Source organism: Corvus moneduloides, chromosome 18 (genome assembly GCF_009650955.1).
Source record: "Corvus moneduloides isolate bCorMon1 chromosome 18, bCorMon1.pri, whole genome shotgun sequence".
In the NCBI taxonomy this organism is placed as follows: domain Eukaryota; kingdom Metazoa; phylum Chordata; class Aves; order Passeriformes; family Corvidae; genus Corvus; species Corvus moneduloides.
The window spans coordinates 1,526,127-1,549,532 of record NC_045493.1 but is presented as its reverse complement, the minus strand read 5'-3'; the positions used below and the strand labels follow the sequence as shown (position 1 = coordinate 1,549,532).

Genomic DNA, 23,406 nt, shown 5'->3' with positions numbered 1-23,406 from the left:
AAAATAATGCTGAGGGAATTAGCAGGTTAAATGGAAACTGTACAAAACACAAATGTATCTATTTCAGAGCCTCTGCCAGAGATAATAAAGCCTTCCGTGGTTTCTGGGCTCAGGCAGGGACTCCTCTTAACCTATAGAATTAGGACTTGCAGTTCTGGTCTCTGAGTTATATTTGATCTTGACTGTAAGCAGAGTGATTCCCTGTGAGCTTCCTGTAAAGCTCAAAGGTGTGATTCCCTCCAGAGCTCTCCCAGGGAGAGCAGAGCATGGCATGGCTGGGTGTGAGTTACTGCAGAGCACTGGCAGTCCTCTGCCCCGGGATCACGTATCCGGCTGGGAGGTAGAGCCAGTCTGCCAGCACACTTAATCTATTTTTGATTTGTCAGGATCTCAAAGACAGAAACAAAAAGCACTTTGTCCTGGCTGCTCTGGAAGACTGACACTTGAATGGCTCTTTGCATTGTCTGTTCAGTGGTGTTGGAGCACTGCTGTGCAGTGAGCACATTGTTGTGTGGCAGTCACTCCTCTGGGCAGTTCACAGGCTTTCCTGAGCATCTCAGCAGCAGCTTCACATGAGCCACTTGTTTGACCACCTCCAAGTTCAGCCTCGGCAGTGGAACTCGGGGAGACTTCCATGGCAACTGGTGGCCCTTCAGCACAATCGGTCTGTGCCAAGGCTGACTCTTGACTGCTGCCTTCATCACCCACTGGGTGCTGGAGCGCTTTTCCCTCACTCGAATGAGAAAACAGTACCACTGGAGGTACTTTTTCATCAGTGCTGAAGAAGCTCCAGAGAATCTGTGGAGGTGTGGTGGACTCTCCAGAGAATCATTTATGCTTATTTATGCTTTATTGCTGGGAGAATCTGACAGAATATTCTGAAAATACTGTAATCTATGGTCTAGTTATTTTTTTATGTGTTAAAATAAAATTTATGTGTTTTTTATGTGTTTCTTTAGTGCTAATCCCAAGTGTTAAAATACAGGAAAAATGCCTGAGTCTTTACCTCACTATATAGTTTTTCTGTGGCCATTTTCTGAAGCTGTAATTGTCAGGGCTTTTAATTTCTCATTCATATGAGAGCTGTGTGAGAATTTCCCTGATACTTGCGAGTGATCATGAAGTATTTGGTTTACCTTTACATAGTTGAGCTTGGCTTCCTACTGTTTATTCCATGCTGTTTAGGTTTCTGTTTGCATTTACCTCAGGTCAACAACAATAATTAACTCAAAGCATTGAACTGATGCAGTTATCATATTGGGAGAACAAACCAATAACCATAGTGCAATAAGCATTACTGCAACTTCCTGGTAATGAAAATTCCAATAGCAGAGTACTTGATTTAATTTTTAAGCTTTGAGAAAATAGTGGTGGTGATAAAATGACTTTATAACTGACTTTCACTTAGGCACCTACTTAATGCTGGGAAAAAGCTTGGGGTGTGGGGAAGAGCTGTAGTGGCTTTTTTTGTTAATAGAGGGAATGCCTGAGCTCTTGTTCACATTTGAACCCCAAGCTGCAGTGTGCAGCTACTTTTTTAAATGACTGATGCTTCCCCAGACAGTCTGGATGACATTGGTTACTCCCTCCTAGTGAGTCTTAAGTGTTTTTAAGCTGGAAACTGCAGAGTTAAAGACATTTGGATATTGCTGTCCTGTCCTCCCAGCAGACCACACAGCTGCATCAAGTGTGTCTCCTGAAGTGTGGGGCCAAAATAGGTAAGAGCTGCTCACTGGGGGATAGAATGTGGGGCTGCTGAAAAGAGACAATATCAGACCCAAAATCTGGCTGTTGGTGAGGAGAATCTTCCTTAAGGCCCCAGGGGCAGTTTTGGTGTACAGCTGCTGTGGACATGGCACTGAGGATGCTTCCAGGAGAGAGCAATCTCTCTCGGCTGTGCACGGCTTTGGCAGTTTTCTTGCAGGAGAGCCTGGTTAACCAGCATAGCTGTAAAGTAGCACAGATGCAGCCTCTGAAGGGCTGCTGAGCAGCTCTGAGGAACTTGGATGTGTTGTGTAAGGACAGCTCTGACTCAGTGGGGAATGTAAGCACGTGGTTCAACTTCAGCAGTATCACCGTACAAGTCAGAATTTGAGCTCACAGCCTCAGCACTGAGGGCATCAGCCAATCCCATTACCCTCTTACATGGCATCACACCTCGAAAACGTGTGTCTTACCTCACTCGGTGGTGTTGTGTGTTGATTGTTGTGTCTTGAGGCACTGTTCTGTGTAGGCTGAAGGACAGCTGTGTGCCCTGCTGATCAGCTGAGGGCTGAGTGGGCACTGACTGCTGAGGGAGCACCTTGGCATGGCTCAAAGGCTCAGGTGTTCCTGCACACAGATGCTCCTCACAGGGAGATGCTGCTCCATACCACTACAGAAACTTCTCACATGACAGAAAGTTGCTCCAAAGTCAGCTTTTCATGGTTTCTTACTGAATTTTCTGTCAGTTTTACAGATACTGCCATGAGATTTGTATCCTAAATATTGGCATTTTGAACAGTAATTGAAGAATTGAAGTTGAATGCTTGTGGGACAATAGGGGGTTTGCAGGCTGGGATATATTAACACCATTGTGGAAGTGAGCTATGGTATTAACAGAGCCATTCTAAATATACTGCAGCACTGCAATCCTGACAGTGATGGTGGTGCCAGGCCTGGACTATGAATATGTCCTCCATGTGCACACTCACGTGAGAATGACAGGACAGCACGTGCTAGGCTTGAAGATAGTGTTTCTTTCAGTTTGATAAGGAGTGTGGCATGCTTGTCCTTTGCTTTTGAAGTGTTACACAGACTCAGTGCTCTGTGGCTGCTCAGGAGTGAGTGCAAGCAGCAGGGTATGGGGGAATCTTTCCCTCGAATGAGAATTTCTGCGGTCCATGCAGAGAAATCTGCTTCTGTTGGGCCCTTCGTTGGCTATAACACGTCAGGGAGATAGTTCTGGTTTTCCATGTACACGAGAAGTCCATCTTCTAGCCTTGGTCTCCCAGGCTTTCTGGTTTTCCCTCTTGCTTATGTTTTTAGCTTGCTTGTGTAGTAGTTTATTCATCAGGCAGGTTGTTAGAAGGGAACACGTGCTAAGTAACAGCTGCAGGTTCTGTAATGGATTGTTGTGAGCTGTTCAAATGTGCTCTGCTTTCTTACTTCTGGCTGCCCCTCCTGCTCCTCCTAATGTAAAGGAAGTATGGGGGTGTTCTGGACCGGAAGGAACACGTATCCTGAGAGCCACGCTATCTGAAGGGCACTGCCAGGCATAGCTGTCCTGACAGCAGTGAGGATGGACTTCACAGTGAGGACACCAGTAAAGTACCAGCCCTAAACATCTTCTTAAGGTGCCTGGTCTTTTAAACATACAAACTGCTCAGGCAACCTAGAGCTGGATTGTTACTGCAGGCAAATGATGACCTGAAGGACACTTTGGTCTTTCTTGGAGCTGTCCTCCTCACTCCCTGCACTAGCAGGAGGTGTGTGTTTTTCACAGAGGAGTGAGCATTTACTTGTAGCCACAATGCATCAAGCTCTATAGTGAAAAGTGTTCGTTGAACTAAAAGTGGAAGTGAGGCAGCCTGGAATGCCAGAAGATGGGATTGCCAGTGACTGATGAAGGATCTATTCCTTGCTCCAGACTTCCCTTTCAGTAGGTGTCCTGGGGTTCTGATGGAGTTTAACAGACAGGTTGACTTAGCAGCAGAGACAAATGGTGACTTGCAATGGGATTGACACTGTAAAAGAGGAAAATGTGAAGAGCTGACATGCTCTTACTGCCTTCATTCCCATACCTGTGCAAGGCCTATATATTAAATGTGGGCTGCTAAAAACCTCTCCCTTCTGTGGGAGCAGTGACAGGCTCCAGTTCCTCACTCCTGCTGCTTGAATTCCTGATTTCTCCTGGAGCAGCTTTGCTCCCGAGCTGTCAGAGCAGCCTGCAGCCTTTCTTTGGGAACACCACTGCTGTAGCAGTTGAGTGAGCAGTGGAAGCCTCAGTAAGTACCACTGGCTGTTTCTCAAGTCTGACATCATATCCAAGAATTAGATGGCTCTCTCTCACCAGGGGGATAATGAAATAATTCCTACTGTGTTATTCATTAACTCACGTTTCATTCAGTGGCTCCTAAGAGGATAACGAGTACATTAGAGGTGAACTTGCATAAGACTTCTGACATCCTTTTGATAAGTTAAGTAAGAGTTAAAGCTGTGGCAGACAAAGCATGGCAGTGGGGCCTCACTGAGGCAGGTGGCCTGTGCTGTGTTACACAAACTGACTTGTGAGCTAATTTAGCAGCTTTTTTTGTCAGTGGTTTCAAGAAAATAGCCTGCTCCTGAAGTTGCTGGAGAAATAACTGGGGCCCAGAGCCAGATGAACTGGGCTTCCTGGTACCAATGGCTGTGGCTGAAGCTCCCATGCCAACTGGGAGTGCTGGCCTCTTCTGAAGGCTTGCCAGGAGTTTGCCTCCCTCCCAAAGAGGTTTGTCTGTGCTGTGCAACTGAGCCAATAAACTAATATAAAGATTAAGCTGTTTGTGGGAGGAATGATGATTGGATATTCAGGTATCTAACAATCTGTCTGATCTTTTGAGCACTGCTGTGAGTGTGCTGACATCAGTAGTTCATCCCCACAGGTAATAACCGAGGTAATTCTAAACAGAGGCTGCAGTAGGATGGGACACCTGAAGAAATCCAGAATTTCCAGGGGGCCCACTAAGATTTTAAATTACCTGGTATTTGTAGGAGCACTGGGTGAGGTGGCTTTATCTGGGCAGAAGTTGTAGGTGGTGGTCTGGTGAGTCAGGCCGGTGCCATCCTGGAGAGGCAGGTGTGTCCCTGCCTGGTTGTGGATTGTGGTCCTGGCTAGGAAGTTGCTGGGAACCTTTCCAGGTGTGTGTAGAGTTATGGTTTGGGTGCTGAGTACACAACTCCAGGCCTGAGTGCTCAACTCTGCTGCTCAGACCCCTGGCAGTGGAGTTGTATTTCCCAACCACAGAGCAGGAATACTGTAAAAATTGGGAGTATTCAAAAAACTAAACTCTGAATGTATGTTCTGGGCACAGAAGATCCTTCAGATGGCTTGAACTCTTACCATCCTTAGTTTTCCAGCCTTTTAAAAGTCCATTACTGGCCACTTAACATAAGGAACAATGTAGTAGCTTTGCTGAGCGCTGTGGATCCTTAGCAGAAGAGGTGCCATAAAATGAGCAGTGCGAGAAGGACTGACCTGCTTCAGGACTCCACACTGACTACAGGGTTTAAGGAAAATGACTGAATGGAAAGGTCTGGGTTCAGAGAATATTATCCCACTCAGCTCACTGGGTGAGGGTTTATGGGAAGGAGAGGATGGAGAAGGGAATTAAGGATCATACATATTCCAAGAGAAGCTGAGCAGAAGCTTCACCAGTGATCACAGTGCTTGCATTTCCTAATGTGTAACCACTCCATGGTTTTTGTGTAGGGCTACTTCAGGCTGCAATTACAAGTTGATTTCCATGGCGTGTATGAGCAGTGAAAATACCTGCTGGGTCATTAATGCTGGGCTTGGGCTGTCAGCTTTGCCTCCCTTGTTTACTCATTGTGCAACTCCATGTAACAGCTTAGTCCAAAAATCCAGCACCGAGCTGTGCCAGCCTGTCAAGGATCCCTTCCCTTACACACCAGTGCTCTGACTTCTTGAAATATGTGAAATAGTAAAATACCAAAACAGGCCACTCTGTTCTTGCAGGATCTGTTTTTCAGCCCCCAACTCAGTGGCAATTGGAAAAGAGGAATCTTTAGTTCAAGCTTCAAGTTGTTCAGGCTGAACATGGAAGTTTGGCTGTGAGTGGCTGGTTCATGGTGGCATTTTTTATTTTGGAGGCCTCTACCATCAGGGAATTCTTGTGGAACAGTTCTGTCAGCTGGACCTGATGCAGAGATGTCACATCTCCAAGCTAATGACACAGAAATGGTACTTTTAATAAACATGCATACCTTGGATCCTTGTCCTTCCTTGACAGACTCATCTCAGCTTCCAACTAAGCTTTCCTGCATAAAGATGTAATCTTTCATCCAGGAGAGGAGTTGGGCTGGTTTTTGGCATTTGAATCTAAATGAGCAAAACTGTGCAGGCTCTGAAATACAAGACCTGAATGCTGAGGTTGTTCCCGCAGTGAGCTGTTATTTATCTAAATTACAGATGCTTTTTCATCTCAGCTCTGAGCATTTGCTTCTAGATTTGTCTTCGCATGTAGATTTGTGTTACACCAGCTGCATAACCTTCTGAAATAAAGGCTTACGATAAAAGCAAGGCACATTTAAGTATTCTGAGCATTGTTCCTACCCTTGTTCTGGTTTTGCTCAGAGTGTGAAGGTTTCTTTTGCCATGGAGTATTTCTCTGAAGTTGGTTTCAGATTCCAACTTTAATATTGGAATTGATTGTCTAGAAAGGATATGCCTGGTGATCTTCAAACCTCAGCTGGATGAGTCCAAAGAGCAGCTTGATGTAATGGAACTGTGCCAGTGGGGGCTTGCACTCCCTGGTGTGCTGTTCTCCCACTCATCCCAAATTGTTCTGGATTTTTTTGCATGTGTATTGATCTTGGTTCTTTGTACCTTCCAATTTGCACTCAAAGGGGCAGAAGCAACTTTGGTTTGTTTTGTAATTAGATATTAAACTTCATTTCTGTGACAGGAATCTGGTGGGGAATTTGCGTGTCTCTCAAAGGAAAGCTTTCTGGGAAGTTCTGTCCCCCTGGATCTGATGGCAAGTGTTCCTGCAGGCAGCCTGGAGAGTTACAGGAAGGGAAGAAATTCCTGCCCTCTCTTGGTTTGGATTTTGACCAGGGATAGCACCTCATAAGATGTTTAAGGAGGTCCTTGAGTACCTGAGCAAACGGAGGCTCAGAGTTGTGTTTGTACATTTTCAGCAGCTCAGTCCCGTGTGTGCAGCACGACCCAGGGTGTCAGCTGAGGTCAGGGGGTTTTGCCATTTAATTTCATCAGAGGAAACCCCAAAGTTTATTGCTCCTTATCTATGTTGTATGTAATTTTTTTTAACAAAAATTTGCCAGATTTACCTTTTCACTTCAAGCAAATGCACCTTGAATATTTTACCCTCATGGGTTTAATGCAGACTTCTCAGAGTTCATGTTCAGTAAGTACAGGCTTGGTTTTGCTGCTCAGGTGGTTACCAGAGGGTGCTTCAAATGGAATGATAGAGACCAAAAATAGATTTAGTTGGTCTTAATTTTTACTGTGGAGTGCTACTTTTGTGTATTTAATTGAAGCTTGAGATCTGAAAGTCACAGGTAAGAGCTGTAGTGTTACAAATGTGACTTCTGCTATTTTCACATCTTTAGGAAAGCTCGTGGATTAATACACTCATGCTCTGGTATGTTTTTATAAAGTGCAATTTAAAGGGGACATGGTAAATTCACTGTAAGGATGGTTATTAATCTTTCTATTCTTTAAAGGAGGGTTAAGTCCTGCTGGCTGATAATGATTGAAATGCAAAAATTGAAGTGGATGACTGCAGTCTCCTGACATGCATATTTTTTTAAATCTGGAATTAAATGAAAATTGCCTTCCCTGATGCATCAATAACAGAGTGAGCTGTGAACTGCACTGACTTCTGCAGTGCCTATGGGAGAGATGTGGATGTGTTGTGTTTGGGTGATGTGCTGAAGAGCCCAAACCTTTGTTTCTTTAAAATGATGATTTATCTCTTAATTGCAACCAAGTCTTTCTTAGTAAATTAGGTTTGTTTTGAGTCACACAGGGAAGGAGTGAATGTTCTCTAAAGGATAAAACACTTAAATGACTACTTACATTCTTTGTACTGTTATTCTTCCTTCTCAGGGTTTGTTGTATCTATCAAAAGGAATGAGTTTCTTTAGGGAAAATAAGTGAGAGAGGTTTTAAATAAGTGTCTGTATATACTAATTTGTTGTGCTTTTGAAAAGGTCATTTAGTATAAAATAGGATACTGGAGGAATATCTCTTTTAGGTAAAAACTGATCTGCTGTAGACAGCTTGTTGTGGTCTGGTTTAAGTGAGCAGGTAGGAAGGGACATCTTCCTGTTCCCTGGAGAAACTCATTCCTGTTGGAATCGCTGTTTGGATTGCAAGGTTGACCAAAGGAGATGCAGGTACCGTATAGAATTAATTCAGTTTTCCACATCAACCAAGTATCTGCTGGTATCCTATGGAAGCTTGAACTTCAATGGATTTTTACTTTAAATAGGAGAAGGGAGAGACTGTGGCTATTAACTGGAGACCTGTCAAACCTTGTTTCTCTAGCAGAGCTGCAGTCTGTTGCAGAACTCAATTCTAGCTGAAACTCTGTGTTTTGATACACATCTGTGCCTCAAGCAACCACAAACCCTTCTTGGTGTCTCTGAAATGCCTAAATATATTTAACTTTGGCTTCGTGCTGTTTAGTTTATAGAATAAGCATATTCTGTTAATCCAACTAAATTCCTTCCTGGCACTGAAGGGCTGTGCAACTTTGGTGTAAGGGAACAAGCCTGTATGCTTTCAGTATTACGGAAGTTGTTGTGGAGAAAACATTTTGGGGACTTGTCCTGTCTGAACTCAGCCTCCCTGGGCAATCTGGAGACGTGACTTTAGAAATTGTAGTTGTTCTTGTCCTTGACACATTCAAGATTTGAAGATTGCAGAGCATCTACCTTGATTTAGTTGATGGAGGACTATTGGTCTAACTATTGCATTAGAGTCAACTGGTTCTGAAGCAGCACTGTTGTGTCTCTAGAGGAATACAGATGCAGTGTGACAAAATTAACTGCTCCATTAAAGACCTTTGCACTTCACACCAGATACTGCTAATGTGTGTAATTGATCTTCCAAACCAGCTACGGAAATTGAAGCCCATTAAAACATTTCTTGAGGCGATCACAGGAGCTGCAAGACTCCTCCATGGGCCTCCTGCCTCCCACATCAAAGGGCTGTGGTGCTTCAATCCCTTGTGGCTGCTCTGCTGAGGCTCTTGGTGAGATGCAGTTTCACTGCTCCTCACAAAAGCTGGCTACTCAGACAGCTCCGTGTCCCTTTTCTGTGTGCCTTCATGGGCAGGACCCTCTTTAAAATTCTTTTTCTTTGCCTGCTGTTTGTTTGAGTTGAGGTCCATCTCCAGCTCTTACTTAAGTACAACTCGTGAATGGAAAGTAGTATTTTGCTGTTACATTTCCTGCTTCTGAAATTAACTGTGACTTTCCACAAGTGGAAAAAGATAGGAATAACCAACTGTCTTAATACTTGGAAGATACTGAGGCAGTTTAACTACAGGAGGGAAAGTATTTGCTTTTCCTGCTTTTTCTTTTTGCTTTAGTGAACTGAGGACTTCCAAGGCCGGGTTGGACGGGGCTTGGAGAAACCTGGGGTAGCAGAAGGTGTCTCTGCCCATGGCATTTCAGCCCAAACCATTCCATGGTTCTGTGAATCAGCTGACCAGGGAAAGTCCAGGAAGCAGCAGCTTTCCTGGAGGCAGTGTGCTGGTAGATTATCCAAACCAGTTTGTCCCTTGTGATCGAAATGCAGGATTTAACAGGGGAAGGCATCCGAGTCCTGTGTGTGTCTTAATTCCTGTAGGGAGGCAGAGCTCTTCCCTGCTCTGCCTGGCTGAGGGCAACGTCACTGGGAATCTTCTCCCTCTGTAGGTAACTTGATAGGAAACTGCTGAAAGTTTGGAGAAGCTGAAACTGGCAGTGGGCTGGTGGAAATGCCTGGCTGTTCTCCCGGGAAGGAGTTGCTGCTCAAGTGCAGGGAGGGCAGAACCCTGTTCTGGTAAACCTTGGGTCTGGCTGGAACTTGCTGGGTAAACAGGAGCCAGCATAAAGCTCTGTGCAGTCCCTTGAGCTGCTGGGGTTTCCTGACCCAGCTCTTGCTGGTCCCCTTATCATGGACAAGCACACTTGGCTTTATCTCCTCCAAATTTGAGTTTTGCAGTATTTGCACACACGGAGTGCCTGGTGAACGGTGAGTGCTCTTGGTGTCTTGACAGCCTTGTGGGTGATGCCCAAACAAGTGTGTGGACTGCTCTCTAGGAAACAGCTTTTTGTGAGCCTAGAAAAGCTACTCTCATCCTTGATTAGCTCCTGAAATGCGGAATTTAGGGGGTCAGTTTGTCAAAAGGGGTCTCTTTTAGCTGAATACAGCTGGCTCTCACCTTAGGTCAGCTCTTTCAATATGGTTATTTGATTCCCTTCAGGATTGTTTTGCATGGCTTAATAAGGGAATACCTGAACTCAAGGCTTTTCTTGGATTGAGCTAATTACTACTTTATACTGTAAATAATGCTGTGATCAAACATACTTGTGCTCTGCCATGGTAATTGAAGAGACTTTGGAGGGAAGGGCTCTTCATCCTCAGGTTCACAGAATACGTGAATTACTCCTAAAAGCCCCTTCAATTCCCTTCAGTACAGAATGCAGTCGTGTGCTTGACAGCTCTAAAGTGGATCAGGGTTTTGGGAGGGTGCTTAGTGTCTGAACTGTAAACTCTGCTGTTCAAACTGAAAAACTACTTGAATATTTCTCAAAGAATTGAGCAGGTTAAGAGACGAACGAGCTAATTGATTAGTTCTGTAAAGAAATGTCATTTCTGCAGGAGCTGAAGTGATTCTGCCTCAAATTCTATAAATCTGAAATGTCCTGCAGTTTTTCAGGCTGTGCTGCTCTAGAAGCAAACAACATCTACTGTAGAGTGGTGGTTCTGTAATCTGCTCTCTGGGTTAGTTTTGCCTTGTACCGAGGAGTTGGAATATGCCATGATGGGTCTGAAATGCCAGAGCTGGTGTAAAATAAAGAAGGGGAATGTTTTGTTTGGGAGGAGTATGGGAGCAGTACCCTTTCTGCTGGCTCACCATGCTTCAGGGAATAGCATAGTCTGTTTTAAAGCAAAACCACCTTAATACCACATCAAAAAAGGCTTTTTTTGGAGTGTGCCACAATTTTACCAAGTGCTGGTGTTAGGTTGAAATATTAACTTTCCCAGTCATGTAAGATGATCCAGTGTGAGTCCTGGAACACGGAGCCTCCCAATGGCCTCCATCCTCGATGCAGCTGGGGAGGGTGGGTGTGTGGATCTTCCATGGCCTCCTTGACAGTCCTGTCTTTTCAATGCAATTGAAGAATTAATGGATTAAAGCTTTACGTTGTGCAAGGTGTGCAAGCAGAGAAAGGAATGTCTCATTATAGGCCTTGATACCAGCAAACAGAATTTGTGTCCTGCCTGTTCTGGGCTGTGCAGCACAGCAGTGCTGGAGAAGGGGTTTTGTAAGGAGTATGGAGGGACAGGACCCAGAGAATGGCTTCCCACTGCCAGAGGTCAGGGCTGGATGGGATATTGGGAAGGAATTGTTCCCTGGGAGGGTGGGGAGGGGCTGGGATGGAATTCCCAGAGCAGCTGTGGCTGCCCCTGGATCCCTGGCAGTGTCCAAGGCCAGGCTGGACATTGGGGCTTGGAGCAGCCTGGGACAGTGGGAGGTGCCAGGGGTGGCACTGGATGAGCTTTAAGGTCCCTTCCCACCCAAACCATTCCATGATTGCCGGGCCTCCTTGTTATTGCACCTTATAATAACTTAGGCATTTCTTTCTCAAAGCATTAATAGATTATTAGTAACAGGAATTTGCTATTTCAAGAAAGTTGTCTTACGACAAAAGCATCCAGTGGTGTTTTGTTAAAGAGATTTTCAAAGTTTTTATGCCAGGAAAAGTGTGGTGAAAATGAGGTCAACTGAGGAGCTGAGGGCTCCGACTGCCTGTGTTGTCGTGAGGAAGTTCAGTGTGGGAGAAAAGTCTCATGGGAGTGCATCTTGAAACTCCAGAGGAACCTTCAAATCACATTTGCTTCATGATTCTTTGTATTTTCAAAACTTTGTTTCTTTTTCTAAATTACTTGTCAGTGTCTGTAGTGCTGCCTTGGCTGTCAGTAAATCCCAGCAGGTGAGGAGCTGTCCTGGGCAGTGTGGGATGCTCCTCTGGGAACAGCACTTCCCTCTGCCCCTTCCCTCTGCTCAGGCACTTACAGGAAGGTCTGAGCTGAAGCCAGATGTGACTGGAGGAGGGAAGGGAGATGCTGAAGTGTTTTGAGAGGATGAGTAAAACCTTGGAGACTTTGATTAACAGCCACTTCTCCTTGTTTGCTGCCTTTCTTCTAGAAAGGCAGAAAGAGGGGAGGGAATGTGACTCATGGCAAATGGGCTGTGAGGACCTTTAATGGAAAAATGGGAACTGTGAGGAGCAAATTATTCCCTTCTTTCTCCATTCTGCCTTTTCAAATGGAAACTTTTGCTGCCTGCTCTAACCTTGCTGTTTGTTTCATAACTCCAGTCTAATACTGCCCTACATTTCATGGCTCTTTGGTTACCTGTTGACATAAATCCCCTTCCCAGCACACCTGGTCACCTTTCCAGCTTAGAACCTCCACAAATCCACTGGGTCCATGTCCTGTCAGCTTCCACACTAAAAATCCAGATCCTGGATTCAGATCCCATCCTTCCAGGTCTCTCCACAGTTCAGACCAATCTGTGTAGCTCGTTGGTCCTTGGTAGCTGTTCCTCATCTGTCATGCACATAAAACTGAGGAATATGGAATAACTGAACTAAAAGGAAAATTATAGACACAGTACAGAAGATCTCTGATGGGTAAATTGTATCCTGGCTTATGTATGAATAATTGCAGCCTTTGGATCCCAGGGTTTTATCCAAAAGAAAGAGGAATTAAAAGAAAAGAGAGCCTGAAATTTTGTAAGAAAAAGTGACATTTTGTTGTGGTTTTTGCCTTCAAGCTTGCTGTGGTCTTTTGACCTGGGTTGTTTTGAGATCAGTGAAGGAAAATACTGATGTAGAGTCTTTTATTCAGGAGCACTTTCCTAAAAAGCCTCTTATTTTTGGAATAATTAATACTGTTATCCCAGCTAAATATTGATTTTTATTCTTGACATCAATTATGGAAAAAATGGACCTTTCTTAATGCAAAATCAATTTTTTCTGTACTATCCTTTGCTCTCAGACCCCCAGAAATGCTTCTCCTGCCTTGCCTCCTGCCTTCCTCAGCCATTTCAAAATCTGCTTTTCTTTCAAGCTGGTTTTTTTGTTTTAACTTTGAACTGTTGCTTCTGCATTTAATTTCTGAAGAGTGCAAGAAGTGATCTTTAACAAATATGCAAAGATAATCAGCTTAATCAAACTGCTTTAAAAGCAGATTAATGCCTCTTCCGAGTGGGAAGATGAAGGAAGCCCGAATGCCAACCTGCCATTAGTGGATGAGTCAGTGCAGTGACAGATGTTGACAAAACTTTTTTGATGCTTTGGTGTCTTATAATTAATTTTATTTGTCACTCATAAAAGCAGAGAGAACAGAAAGTGGAAGGAGATCTTTTCAAAATGCTCTGATGCAGGACAGTTCCCATCCTTGCTGTGGGAACGTGGGATGTTCCGTGTGGCTGTCCCCGTCAGGTATTTCACTGTTGCTGTGTGCACACCTTCATATCCAGCTGCTTTCCAGCTGGGAGTGATGTCATTTCAGCCAGGGAGGTGCATGATTGACAAGATGGGGAGAACTGGGGTTGTTCAGCCTGGGGAAGAGGCTCAGGGGGGACCTTGTGGCTCTGCACAACTCCCTGACAGGAGGGGGCAGCCGGTGGGGGTCGAGCTCTGCTGCCAGGGAAAAAGGGATGGGATGAGAGGGAATGGCCTCAGGTTCCACCAGGGAAGGTTAAGATGGGATGTTAGGGAACACATCTTCGTGGAAAGGCTGGTCAGGCACTGGCACAGCTGCCCTGGACAGATTTAACAGCTCTGTGGATGTGGCCCTTGGGGACGTGGGTCAGCGGTGAACACGGTGGTGCCAGGTCAATGGCCTTAAAGATCTTTTCCAGCCTTAAAGATACTGTGACACGTGGCAGTAGAAACCAGAAAATGCCTCCCTGAAGATCAGCATTCCTTCTTCTCCGTGTGCATGTTTTAAAACTTTCTATTAAGGAGCAGCCTTGCCCCATCCAGCCTCGGGAGCAGCTGCCTTCCCAGTGCTCCCATCCCTCTGTGGTTTCCACAGCCACAAGCTGACCACATCCCCCAGCTGGTGGGCAGCTGATGGAAGCACTGTGTTCCTGCTCCTGAGCACACTAAGAACAGTGTAAAAATAGTAGGGAAAGGAAGCTAAAATCCACCAGGAAGAACAGAAAAAGGAGAGGGTAGGAGAAGAACAACCTGTGAGCTAAAGTGAGCAGAGAGCAGCCAAACGCAGAGGTGATGAAATAAATGGGGGTGTGTGTGGTAATCCCGTGCAAGAGAAGGTCCCCTCGTGGCAGAGGTTGGGTATATGGGAACAGCGGTATTGGGAAGTTTGAAACGTAAACAGGAATGCAGAACTTCTCATTAAAAACCACACTTGCATAATGTTAGGTTGTGACATGGTGTGGCACAACTGGTGTGGAAATGCCGTATTTCGGCAAAGGGAGGGGAAAATATATCTTCAAAATAGTCAGTTAGCAGGAAAAAAGCTTCATTTGGTTGTGTTTGTTTACATCTTTATGAAGATAACTTGCAGCTAGAGAAAATCTGGATTTGTTTTTCTCCCAAGTTATTTTTCCTCTGTGCCATTTCCATGCTTATCAAATCATGGCTCTCCTGCTTTGGCTGATGGAGCCTTTCAGCAAAGAAACTGTAGAGACAACTTTCCAATCACCTAATTAAACAAACATGTTGATTGAAACTTCTCCAGAGTGCTTTTCCTAGCTATTTGCCAATGTTTTATTAAAATAAATGTCAAGAAAAACACTGTCACAGGCTTGTATAATTTAGATTTTGGAGTTCCTGTAGTCCAATGCTGCTCAGAGTAGGGCTGACTTTGATGTTGGATTGGGTTGCCCTTGGAATTCCAGGGGTTAGAGTATGGCCAGGGATAAAAGTATTACAACTTGGAAACCATTATTTGGAATTTCCCCCTCCCAGCTGTATTATTACTTGTGTTTCACTGTATCATTGATATACAATGCAACTACTCTACTTGTCCGTAACATCTTCCAAGAAAAAAACTGGAGGCAAGACCTTTGTGCTGAGTGAAGTGTTCACCCAATGCCCAAGTTCCCAAAATAGGCTCCAGAGCAGGATCTTAGAAGATGATTCAAAGGAAAAGTGAAGTGTTCCCATCCCCTTCAGTACTGGAGCCCTATGGCAGAGTCACCTGTGGCATGGCTGGGTTGGGCAGTGACAGGATTCCCTTGGGCACCTGTGCTGGAACCAGGGGAGGGCATTCTGCCCTGCCCAGGTGATTCCCCACCTGCAGAGCTGCCCCAGCCCTGGGGCCCAGCACAGGAGGGACCTGGAGCTGCTGGAGAGAGTCCAGAGGAGGCCACAGAGCTGCTCCAAGGGCTCCCTCTGCTCTGGAGCCAGGCTGGGAGAGCTGGGGGTGCTCACCTGGAGAGGAGAAGGCTCCAGGGAGAGCTCAGAGCCCCTTGCAGGGCCTAAAGGGGCTCCAGGAGAGCTGGAGAGGGACTGGGGACAAGGCATGGAGGGACAGGACACAGGGAATGGCTTCCCAGTGCCAGAGGGCAGGGCTGGATGGGAGATTGGGAAGGAATTGTTCCCTGGGAGGGTGGGGAGGGGCTGGCACAGGGTGCCCAGAGCAGCTGTGGCTGCCCCTGGATCCCTGGCAGTGTCCAGGGCCAGGCTTGGAGCAGCCTGGGCTAGTGGATGGCAGGGGGTGGCACTGGATGGGTTTTAAGGTCCCTCCCCACCCAAACCATTCTGTGATAAACCAAACCAGCTCTGAGAATGTGACAATCCAATAAAGGTGCTGCAAAGCCTATTCTTTAAAATATTGACTATCCTTGACTTAGGATTTACTGATCTCCTACCCTTGGCTTTCCTGATGGTGCTGAATCCCTTCTCTGTGGCTCACACAGCCGAGGTGCTGCAGAGGAGGTGGTGGGAGCCCCTGGAAGGGGTGGCTGCATCCCTCTCCTGAGGGGCAGCTCTCTGGGATGTGTTAATTAAACATCTCCCCCTGACCTGGGACTGTTCCCATCAGGAATTAGTGTTTTGGAGAGGGGCAGTAGAACTCATAGCTGCATTTCTTCTTACAGGCAGCTTTTTTCCCCTTATTTTGGCAGAAGTTGTTGACTTAGGAAGTGATAACATTGGAGGTGCTTATCAGAGCCCAGCAGCCTTGCAGCAGGAATGCTGATGAGCATGTCAGGGGGTGTTTGCCAAGCTCTGGCAGGAATAAAGCGGAATTATTAATGCTTATATTGGAACATTTTTCTCCTGTTTTTAAACTTCTTGACAAAACTCTTGCGATTTGGTGGCTTCTTCCAAGCCTCATTAAAATCAATAAAATGCTTGTTGCAGATTTTGTGAAGAGTTTGTTTCTTTTTGTTCGTTTGGGCTGAAACCACACAAAATCAGTCCAGTTCCTGCACCCGAAATGTGTATCTTGCCTTTTGAAAAGCAAATACCTGGCCAGAAAACTGTCTCGGAGGAGTCATTCTACAATTGTATAGCCTGCCTTCATAGCTTTTTTTGGTGTGTTTAATAAACCTGCTCCGTATTCCCCTGAAAGGTGACTTTGTATCAGCAGGCAGCTGTGAAGTTGAACTTGTTGCAGGATCAAGCTGGTACCTCACAGTCAAACTGTGCCCGTTCCCATCTGGGTGCTGGGGCTGATTATTGACCCATAAAGTTATTGGGATTGGTGTTTGGCTTGTTGGCTGAGAGGGATTTTTTAAAAACGAAAACAAAGTTGACCTCTGTTGCAGGTAATGAAATGTTGCTTTTTAGAAACTGTTTTATAAAATGGTAAATCAAAGTTTAGCTGAGGTTTTGGACAGCTGGTGTCAACACAGGGCCTTTCTGTTAGAGCACATCCTCATGTCCCTGTTGTGTAAATACTGAGATTCCCTAAAGTGTCCATCGTGGGAGATGGTAGAATTCCTCTGGTACATCTAAATTTGTATTAGAATCATGGAAATGCTGCATGGGAAGGGACCCACAGGGATCATCCAGCCCAGCTCCCGGCCCTGCCCAGACACCCCAACAACCCCAGCCTGGGCATCCCTGGCAGCGCTGTCCAAACGCTCCTGGAGCTCTGGCAGCCTCGGGGCCGTGCCCATTCCCTGGGGAGCCTGGGCAGTGCCCAGCAGCCTCTGGGGGAAGAACCTTTCCCTGCTCTCCAGCCTGAGCCTGCCCTGGCCCAGCTCCAGCCGCTCCCTGGCTGCTGTCCCTGGCCCAGGGAGCAGAGATCGGAGCTGCCCTCAGGAGGAGCTGCAGCCCCTGGTGAGGTCTGAGCTCAGTGTCCTCTGCCCTCAGCCCCTCCAGACCCTTTTCCATCCCTGTGCCCCTCCTTTGGTGCCCAAAACTGTCCCCAGCACTCGAGGAAAGGCCACCCCAGAGCAAAGCAGGACAATCCCCTCCCTCACCCAGCTGGCGATGCGGGGCTTGGGGCACAACTCTTTTAAATGCACAATGTTTGATGCACAACTTCTTAAACTGTTTCTTTCTACTGCGTCAGTCCTAAAATTATATCTCCTTTTTCTGAGTATTACTTATTTTCCCTGTTATAAGCCATAAACTAAAGGACACAATGAATGCAAACTACAGAAATATTTTATTTCATTTACCAGAATATGAAAATTATCCATAGTTGTGGCACATCCAAGTCCAGGCAAACTGTTTCCAGCAGCAGGATTATATGGTGGAGAAATTGGACTTTCCAGGCACATCCACATGCAGTGTGCTACTGGGAGAGTATCCAAGTTACTGTGAAAAGCAAATCTTTGGATACAAGGGAGTGGTATCCCATCAGTTTGGCTGCTCGTGTGCTCTAGGAATGGTTTGGGTTAGTCTGGAACTGTAATTTTAGGGTTTGGGTATTTTAGTGTGAAACTTTTTGTCCCGGGAGTCATTGTGATGCCACAGGAGACATCTGTTGGTCCTGTTGGAGTGACTGTGGGAACGAAGCAGATCAGATATTTTCTCCACATCGTTTTTGATAAATGTATATTTCTGGCACAATACCTCATTTTTGAGGCAATAAGTGTTTGTACAGCACTTGAAAATCCAAAGGATAGGGCTTGGCAGGAGTGGCCTCATGAGCATTGCTGCTTCCTGGGATTTTTGCACCATTGGACCAAAGCACAGGGGCAACAACCCCTGTTTGGGGGTCTTCATTGGCTTTCTTGGGGCCAGAAATGCCAATTGCAGTGTAAAATTTAAACCACTTTGAAGATCAATATAAATCCAGTTGGATCTCCTATAAAACTCTCTCTTGTAGCTCGTATTGTGAAGTAATTTAGGTTTTGTTCACTCATTTATGAAAATTCTGAATTGCTTTGTGGCCACGATTTCAGAACTGCTCCTTATCCACATGTATCCATCGGAATCCAGTCCTAGAATTCTCTCTCTTGTTACAACTACAAAGCACTCAGACTTTCTCTTTTTCCTTTTGAATCAGTCCAGACTCCTGTACCAGTGGAGTGTCCTGTCTAGGCTGCTGGTTCAGAAGTGGATTTTTTCAAGGGAAAATTCATGTTTTAAGGTGTTGCCTTTTTATTTGCAGCTGCCAATGTGAAGTATCAGAATAGAACAGTTGGAACTTTGTGGGACAAGAGAGGACTGTTTATTCTCTCATTCTGTGGTAAGAATTGCATTATTTTGATAAAATAAGCTGCTTGTTCGTGGATTCTGTGCTTATCATTGATTATTCTCTTAATTTATTTAATTAAGAGTTTTCCAAGATCTTAGACAAAAATTTGTATTTTGCTGAGTTGGAGTTTGCAACCTTTAATTATTAAAAAAAAAGGCTCCTGACTCTTAGTTGTGCTCAATCTTCAAACATGATTCTTTGTCTTGCTCCTATTCCTGAATAATGTGCAAATATTCGTGTTGTCAGCTGCTCTCCCAGTAAATCCTGGTGAAAGTTACTCAGTTACTGCAGCCTGCGGTGCCAGGAAAGAGGAGAAACCTCCCTGTCAGGGATTGAAATGAGGGAAACTGAGTGTTTATCCTTATCTCAGAAATTTCCTTCCACCTGCCAAAGGGGGAGAAGTGTTCTCAGTTTGCAGCAGAAGCATCTTTTGCTCGAGGTACAGCGCATTCCTGAATGTTTAAATCTCAAATTTTCTAATGGTCCTTTGCCAAAAAATTTGGATTCCAAACTCAGAGGGTAACTGTGCCACAGGATGTAAACAGCTCAGGGGGCAGCTCAATTTGATTTTGATATTAAAATAAATGGAATTCATTCTGGATGGGTAAGGTAAGGGAACAAAGTGAAATGCTTGGATTCTTCCTCTTTCCTTTTCTTCCTCCAGTTCTCCTTGCTCTAAGTCCAAGTGCATTTAAATATATGTGAATTTAAACGATCCTTTATTTATCTAATCTTTTTTGTTTAGAATCACAGGCAAACAGATGGTTATTGCTACTCTTAATTATGTACATAATTTAAACCAGAAGGCACATCTGAAACAAAAGGTAATTAAGATGTTCCCGTAGAGGCTGAACAGAGTCTGAGGTTACAACCTTTGCTCATCATTTATCCTTTCAAGCAGAACATAAGGATGGAGAATTAACAAGACCAATCTACTTTTTGATGTAATTTAACACACATGGAATTGCAGGTAAAAGGGCAGACAGTAAATTGATAACATCACCTTTTTTTGGCCTCAGTCCTGACCAAACCCAGTATTGTTGGTAGCAATAAAACCACGTTTCATTGCTCAGTGTATCAGCTGGCTGCTATTTTTATGTGATCCTGTTGATAAGGAGGAGCCTGAATTTAAGGCTGCTTTCCTGGCCAGGTTTTTTTATCTGAGCTGTGTTTGTACCTTTCCATTTCATTTCTGGAAAATGGGTTTTACTGTCAGGGCAGAGCTGCAGTTAAACACAAGGAGAATTCTCCTTCCATTCTGCAGCTAATCCTAAAACTGCTGTGGGTCAACTTGAGAATGGGTTTGTGCAGCCACTTGGTGCTGGGCTGGCTTTGTCCCAAGCTGTCCCTTGGAGCAGCACAGTGGGGAATTATGGTGGGGACAGTTCAGGAGTGCTTGGTGGAGCTGATGATATGAGGAACGTTCTGCTCTCACTTCCAAGGCTTCTGAAGCCAGAAATCCCCTTATGAGGTGTCAACAGTCACTGGGATCCTCCTTCTGTTCCCATGGGAAGAGTTTGGTGAGCTGGAAATGGGTTAGAAAGCTTTGGGATAGAAGGAAATGTCAGTTCAGGTGTGGTTTGGGCTGTCCCTGAGCAGTGTGTGGTCCATCCCTGCTCCCGGAGCTGTTCCTCTCCCGTGTGCTCAGCCCAGTGACCTTGAGCTGCTGGAGGGAGCAGGATCAGCTTGTTGACTTGATGGGAAAGGAATGATTTCTTTCGGAGTATTCACTGCCCATCAGCCCAGAGAGCCTCATTGTAACAATTGAGCCTTTTTGCTGTTTCTGTCAGCAATTTTCAGAACTCCTTTGGTGGCAGGGAAGTCGCTGAAGCGTTTCACTGATGCCCAGCAGCAGCCAGAGCAAAGTGTTTGCTTTAGAACCAGTCCTATAACTTCTTGTACCATTTATCTTGGCAGCATCACCCTTTGGGTCTGATAATCCTGATGCAAACTGAAACAGGCAGATTTTTTTCCACACAGCTTTCCCAAAATTCGCCTTAAAAAGGAAGATTCTCGCATTCATGGAAAAAGCCCCACTGTTACAGTAGAAACTGTTCTGCACTGAATGCAGGAGTTAGACTGAAACTTGGTACTTCGGGTAGTCTCTGCTGGAGGTTTGTGCTGGATTGTAGGAACACAGCTGTAAGATATTTAAAAAGACCCAATTTTCTAAGTTAATGCTGGTTTTATTAATATGTAGGTGGTTATATAATAAACTTATAAATTACATATATCTAATAAAACTGAAGTATAAAAGAATTTTTTTTCCAGCATAGTGCCCATTAAATTAAAACTTTTCCTCAGAGATATTAAGCAAGCTTCAAATTTGTAATAAAGCCAAATTTTTTAATTTAAGTTGGTGTTTCTTTGATAATTGTGTGTGAAGCTGAAGGAGTTCCTTGAAATAACAAGGTATTTTTTATATCATAGGATCCCAGAATGGTTTGGGTGGGAAGGGACCTCAAAGCCCATCCAGTCCCACCCCCTGCCATGGCAGGGACACCTTCCACTGTCCCAGGCTGCTCCAAGCCCCAATGTCCAGCCTGGCCTTGGACACTGCCAGGGATCCAGGGGCAGCCACAGCTGCTCTGGGCACCCTGGGCCAAGGCCTGCCCACCCTCCCAGGGAACAATTCCTTCCCAATATCCCATCCAGCCCTGCCCTCTGGCAGTGAGAAGCCATTCCCTGTGTCCTGTCCCAAGTCCTTCTCCAGCTCTCACAGGATTTTATATCTACTTTTTGCATTAATTTTTAGTGAATTCATGGCAGTTTGAGCTCAATTTTGCTCATAATATCCTCCTTTTGTATAAATACATTCACAAACACACGTATGTGCACATCCTCAATGTGCATCTGCTGCTCCTTTTCCCTCTGTCCATATTCCATACAAAGCACAGGATGTGTTCAGGGCTCCCTGCAATGCTGCTGTGCTGTGAGCTGATGGATTGAAGTGGTTTTCTCTGTCAGCCTCAACACTGATAATCTGAAATATATTTATAAGTAAAGTGAGATATGAACTGAGAACTGGCTGGACTCGTGTGATGTATTTTCATTTGGAACTTTTATGTGCCATAGTCTGCAAACCCCATAAAATACCTGAGTGAATCCTGGTTGAGCAGAAAAGAGAAGAACCTTCCTGGATCTCAAAATCAAATTGTGACTCCTGAAGTCACTTCAGTCATTAAGTCCCTAATAGGGTGATTTGCATAAACCTCTGTTAATATTCCCAGAAAATTTGCAAATTATCAAAGGTTGGGGGGTTGTTGGGTAGGCAACAACCTTGCTTGGAGAGAGCAAGTCCCCAGTGTGTGATCTGGAGCTCTTGGAAAGGTCAGTGCAGGAAAATGGATATTTGGATGTATCCGTGGATATCCAAAAAGAGTCATGAGTGTAAAATAAGGATTTTTATCCCAGTAAGAATTCCAGTTCATATGCCAAAGGTGAAACAAGGTTGCTCCAGGAGGATCCAGACCCTGTGTTTCATACCAGATCAGCCTAAATGATCCCAGCGATCCCTTTGGGTTTGTAACCCACAGATTTGTGATTCACTATCTGCAAACAACTCGGGAGAAAATTCCAGGGGATCCAGAAAGATGAACATGTTTTAATTTAAATTATATAAACACTGGTCTAATTGCTGCCTTCAGACAGGTGTTCTCCCAGCAGCACATCCAAAGCTAATTTTTCGGGATGAACAGAAGGAACCAGACACATTTTGAAACAATTTTGGCTCTCAGGAGAGGGAGCTTCTGTGGATTTCATCTTTTCATAATTACTGTTTGCTCTCAGTTTTCTAACAGCTACATTCACAGTCTTTAAAAGTTAATTTGTATTTATTTGCCAAAAGAAATTTCATTATACTTTTCTGGTTTTCTAGATTTTTATAAGTCAAGAGCCTCGAAGTATTGCAAGTAAAGACGAGGATTCCTCCTCCTGCCCAGGGCCTGTCATGGTAAGTAAAGGGGCTTTGTAGGGTCTGTGACAGAGCAGAAGAGTTTAAAATGGGGAGAACATTAGGGAATAGATGTTTATGTGTGGGGTTGTTGAGTTTTAAGCATAGTGATAGTGCTTTTTTCCTAATGCTGCTATAAATCTTACAGCTTTTTAATGACTATTAATCAGGCTGCAGGAAGGAAACCTGTTTCTAATACCAAATTTGTTGTCTGAGGGCTCATGTTGGAGAGTTTAGAAACTTTAGTGACTTACTGCTCCTGGAATTTTCTGGGCACTTCATCCTGTGGGAGCTTTTCCTTGGCTGTGGATGGTTGGGGAAGGTGGCAGTGGGTGCCACGGCTGTGGGTGACTGTCACACTTTGTTCCTCAGGATGAAGAGACTCAGCACAGCCTTGAATGCATCCAGGCTAATCAGATTTTTCCCAGGAAGCAGCTGATCCGAGAGGATGAGAACCTTCAGGTAATGACCACACTGCTCCTTGCCAGTAAAAATCACACTACCTTCAGTTGGTTATGGATTCTCGGGCCTCTCCTGTAGAATTTTAATTCACAATTAGCACAGAAACTCATTTTCTTCTTAAATACTCCTGTACTGTTGGTAGGACAGAGAACTTGGGCATTTTTTTAAAAGAAATTCCTTCAAGGGTCTGAAAAATATCACTGCTACCTGTGCACTAAAATCAAATGTCAGGTTTTATTCCATTGTTTAGAACTCTGTTGTTTTGAAAAATCAGCACTAAGCTGAATAAACACTGCCTTTGTATCTGGTTATTGTGAAGCCCAAAGTCTTCTGTTGCACAAAAATAGATATTTTT

At 44.7% G+C, this 23,406-nt stretch overlaps 1 protein-coding gene across 12 annotated transcripts in view; it reads left to right on the top strand.

The window, feature by feature from the left end:
* Positions 1 to 23,406, top strand: part of MTMR3 (myotubularin related protein 3) — a 74,634-nt gene that overhangs the window by 13,165 nt on the left and 38,063 nt on the right. For 10 of the 12 annotated variants that reach the window (XM_032128034.1, XM_032128043.1, XM_032128041.1 and 7 more), the window contains 2 exons: positions 22,515 to 22,589; positions 22,962 to 23,051. In XM_032128034.1, coding sequence (XP_031983925.1) covers positions 22,515 to 22,589; positions 22,962 to 23,051 — 165 coding nt within the window. Of the gene's footprint in view, positions 1 to 18,550; positions 18,629 to 22,514; positions 22,590 to 22,961; positions 23,052 to 23,406 lie in introns of all 12 variants that reach the window. The other 2 variants (XM_032128036.1, XM_032128037.1) reach the window with 1 other exon arrangement.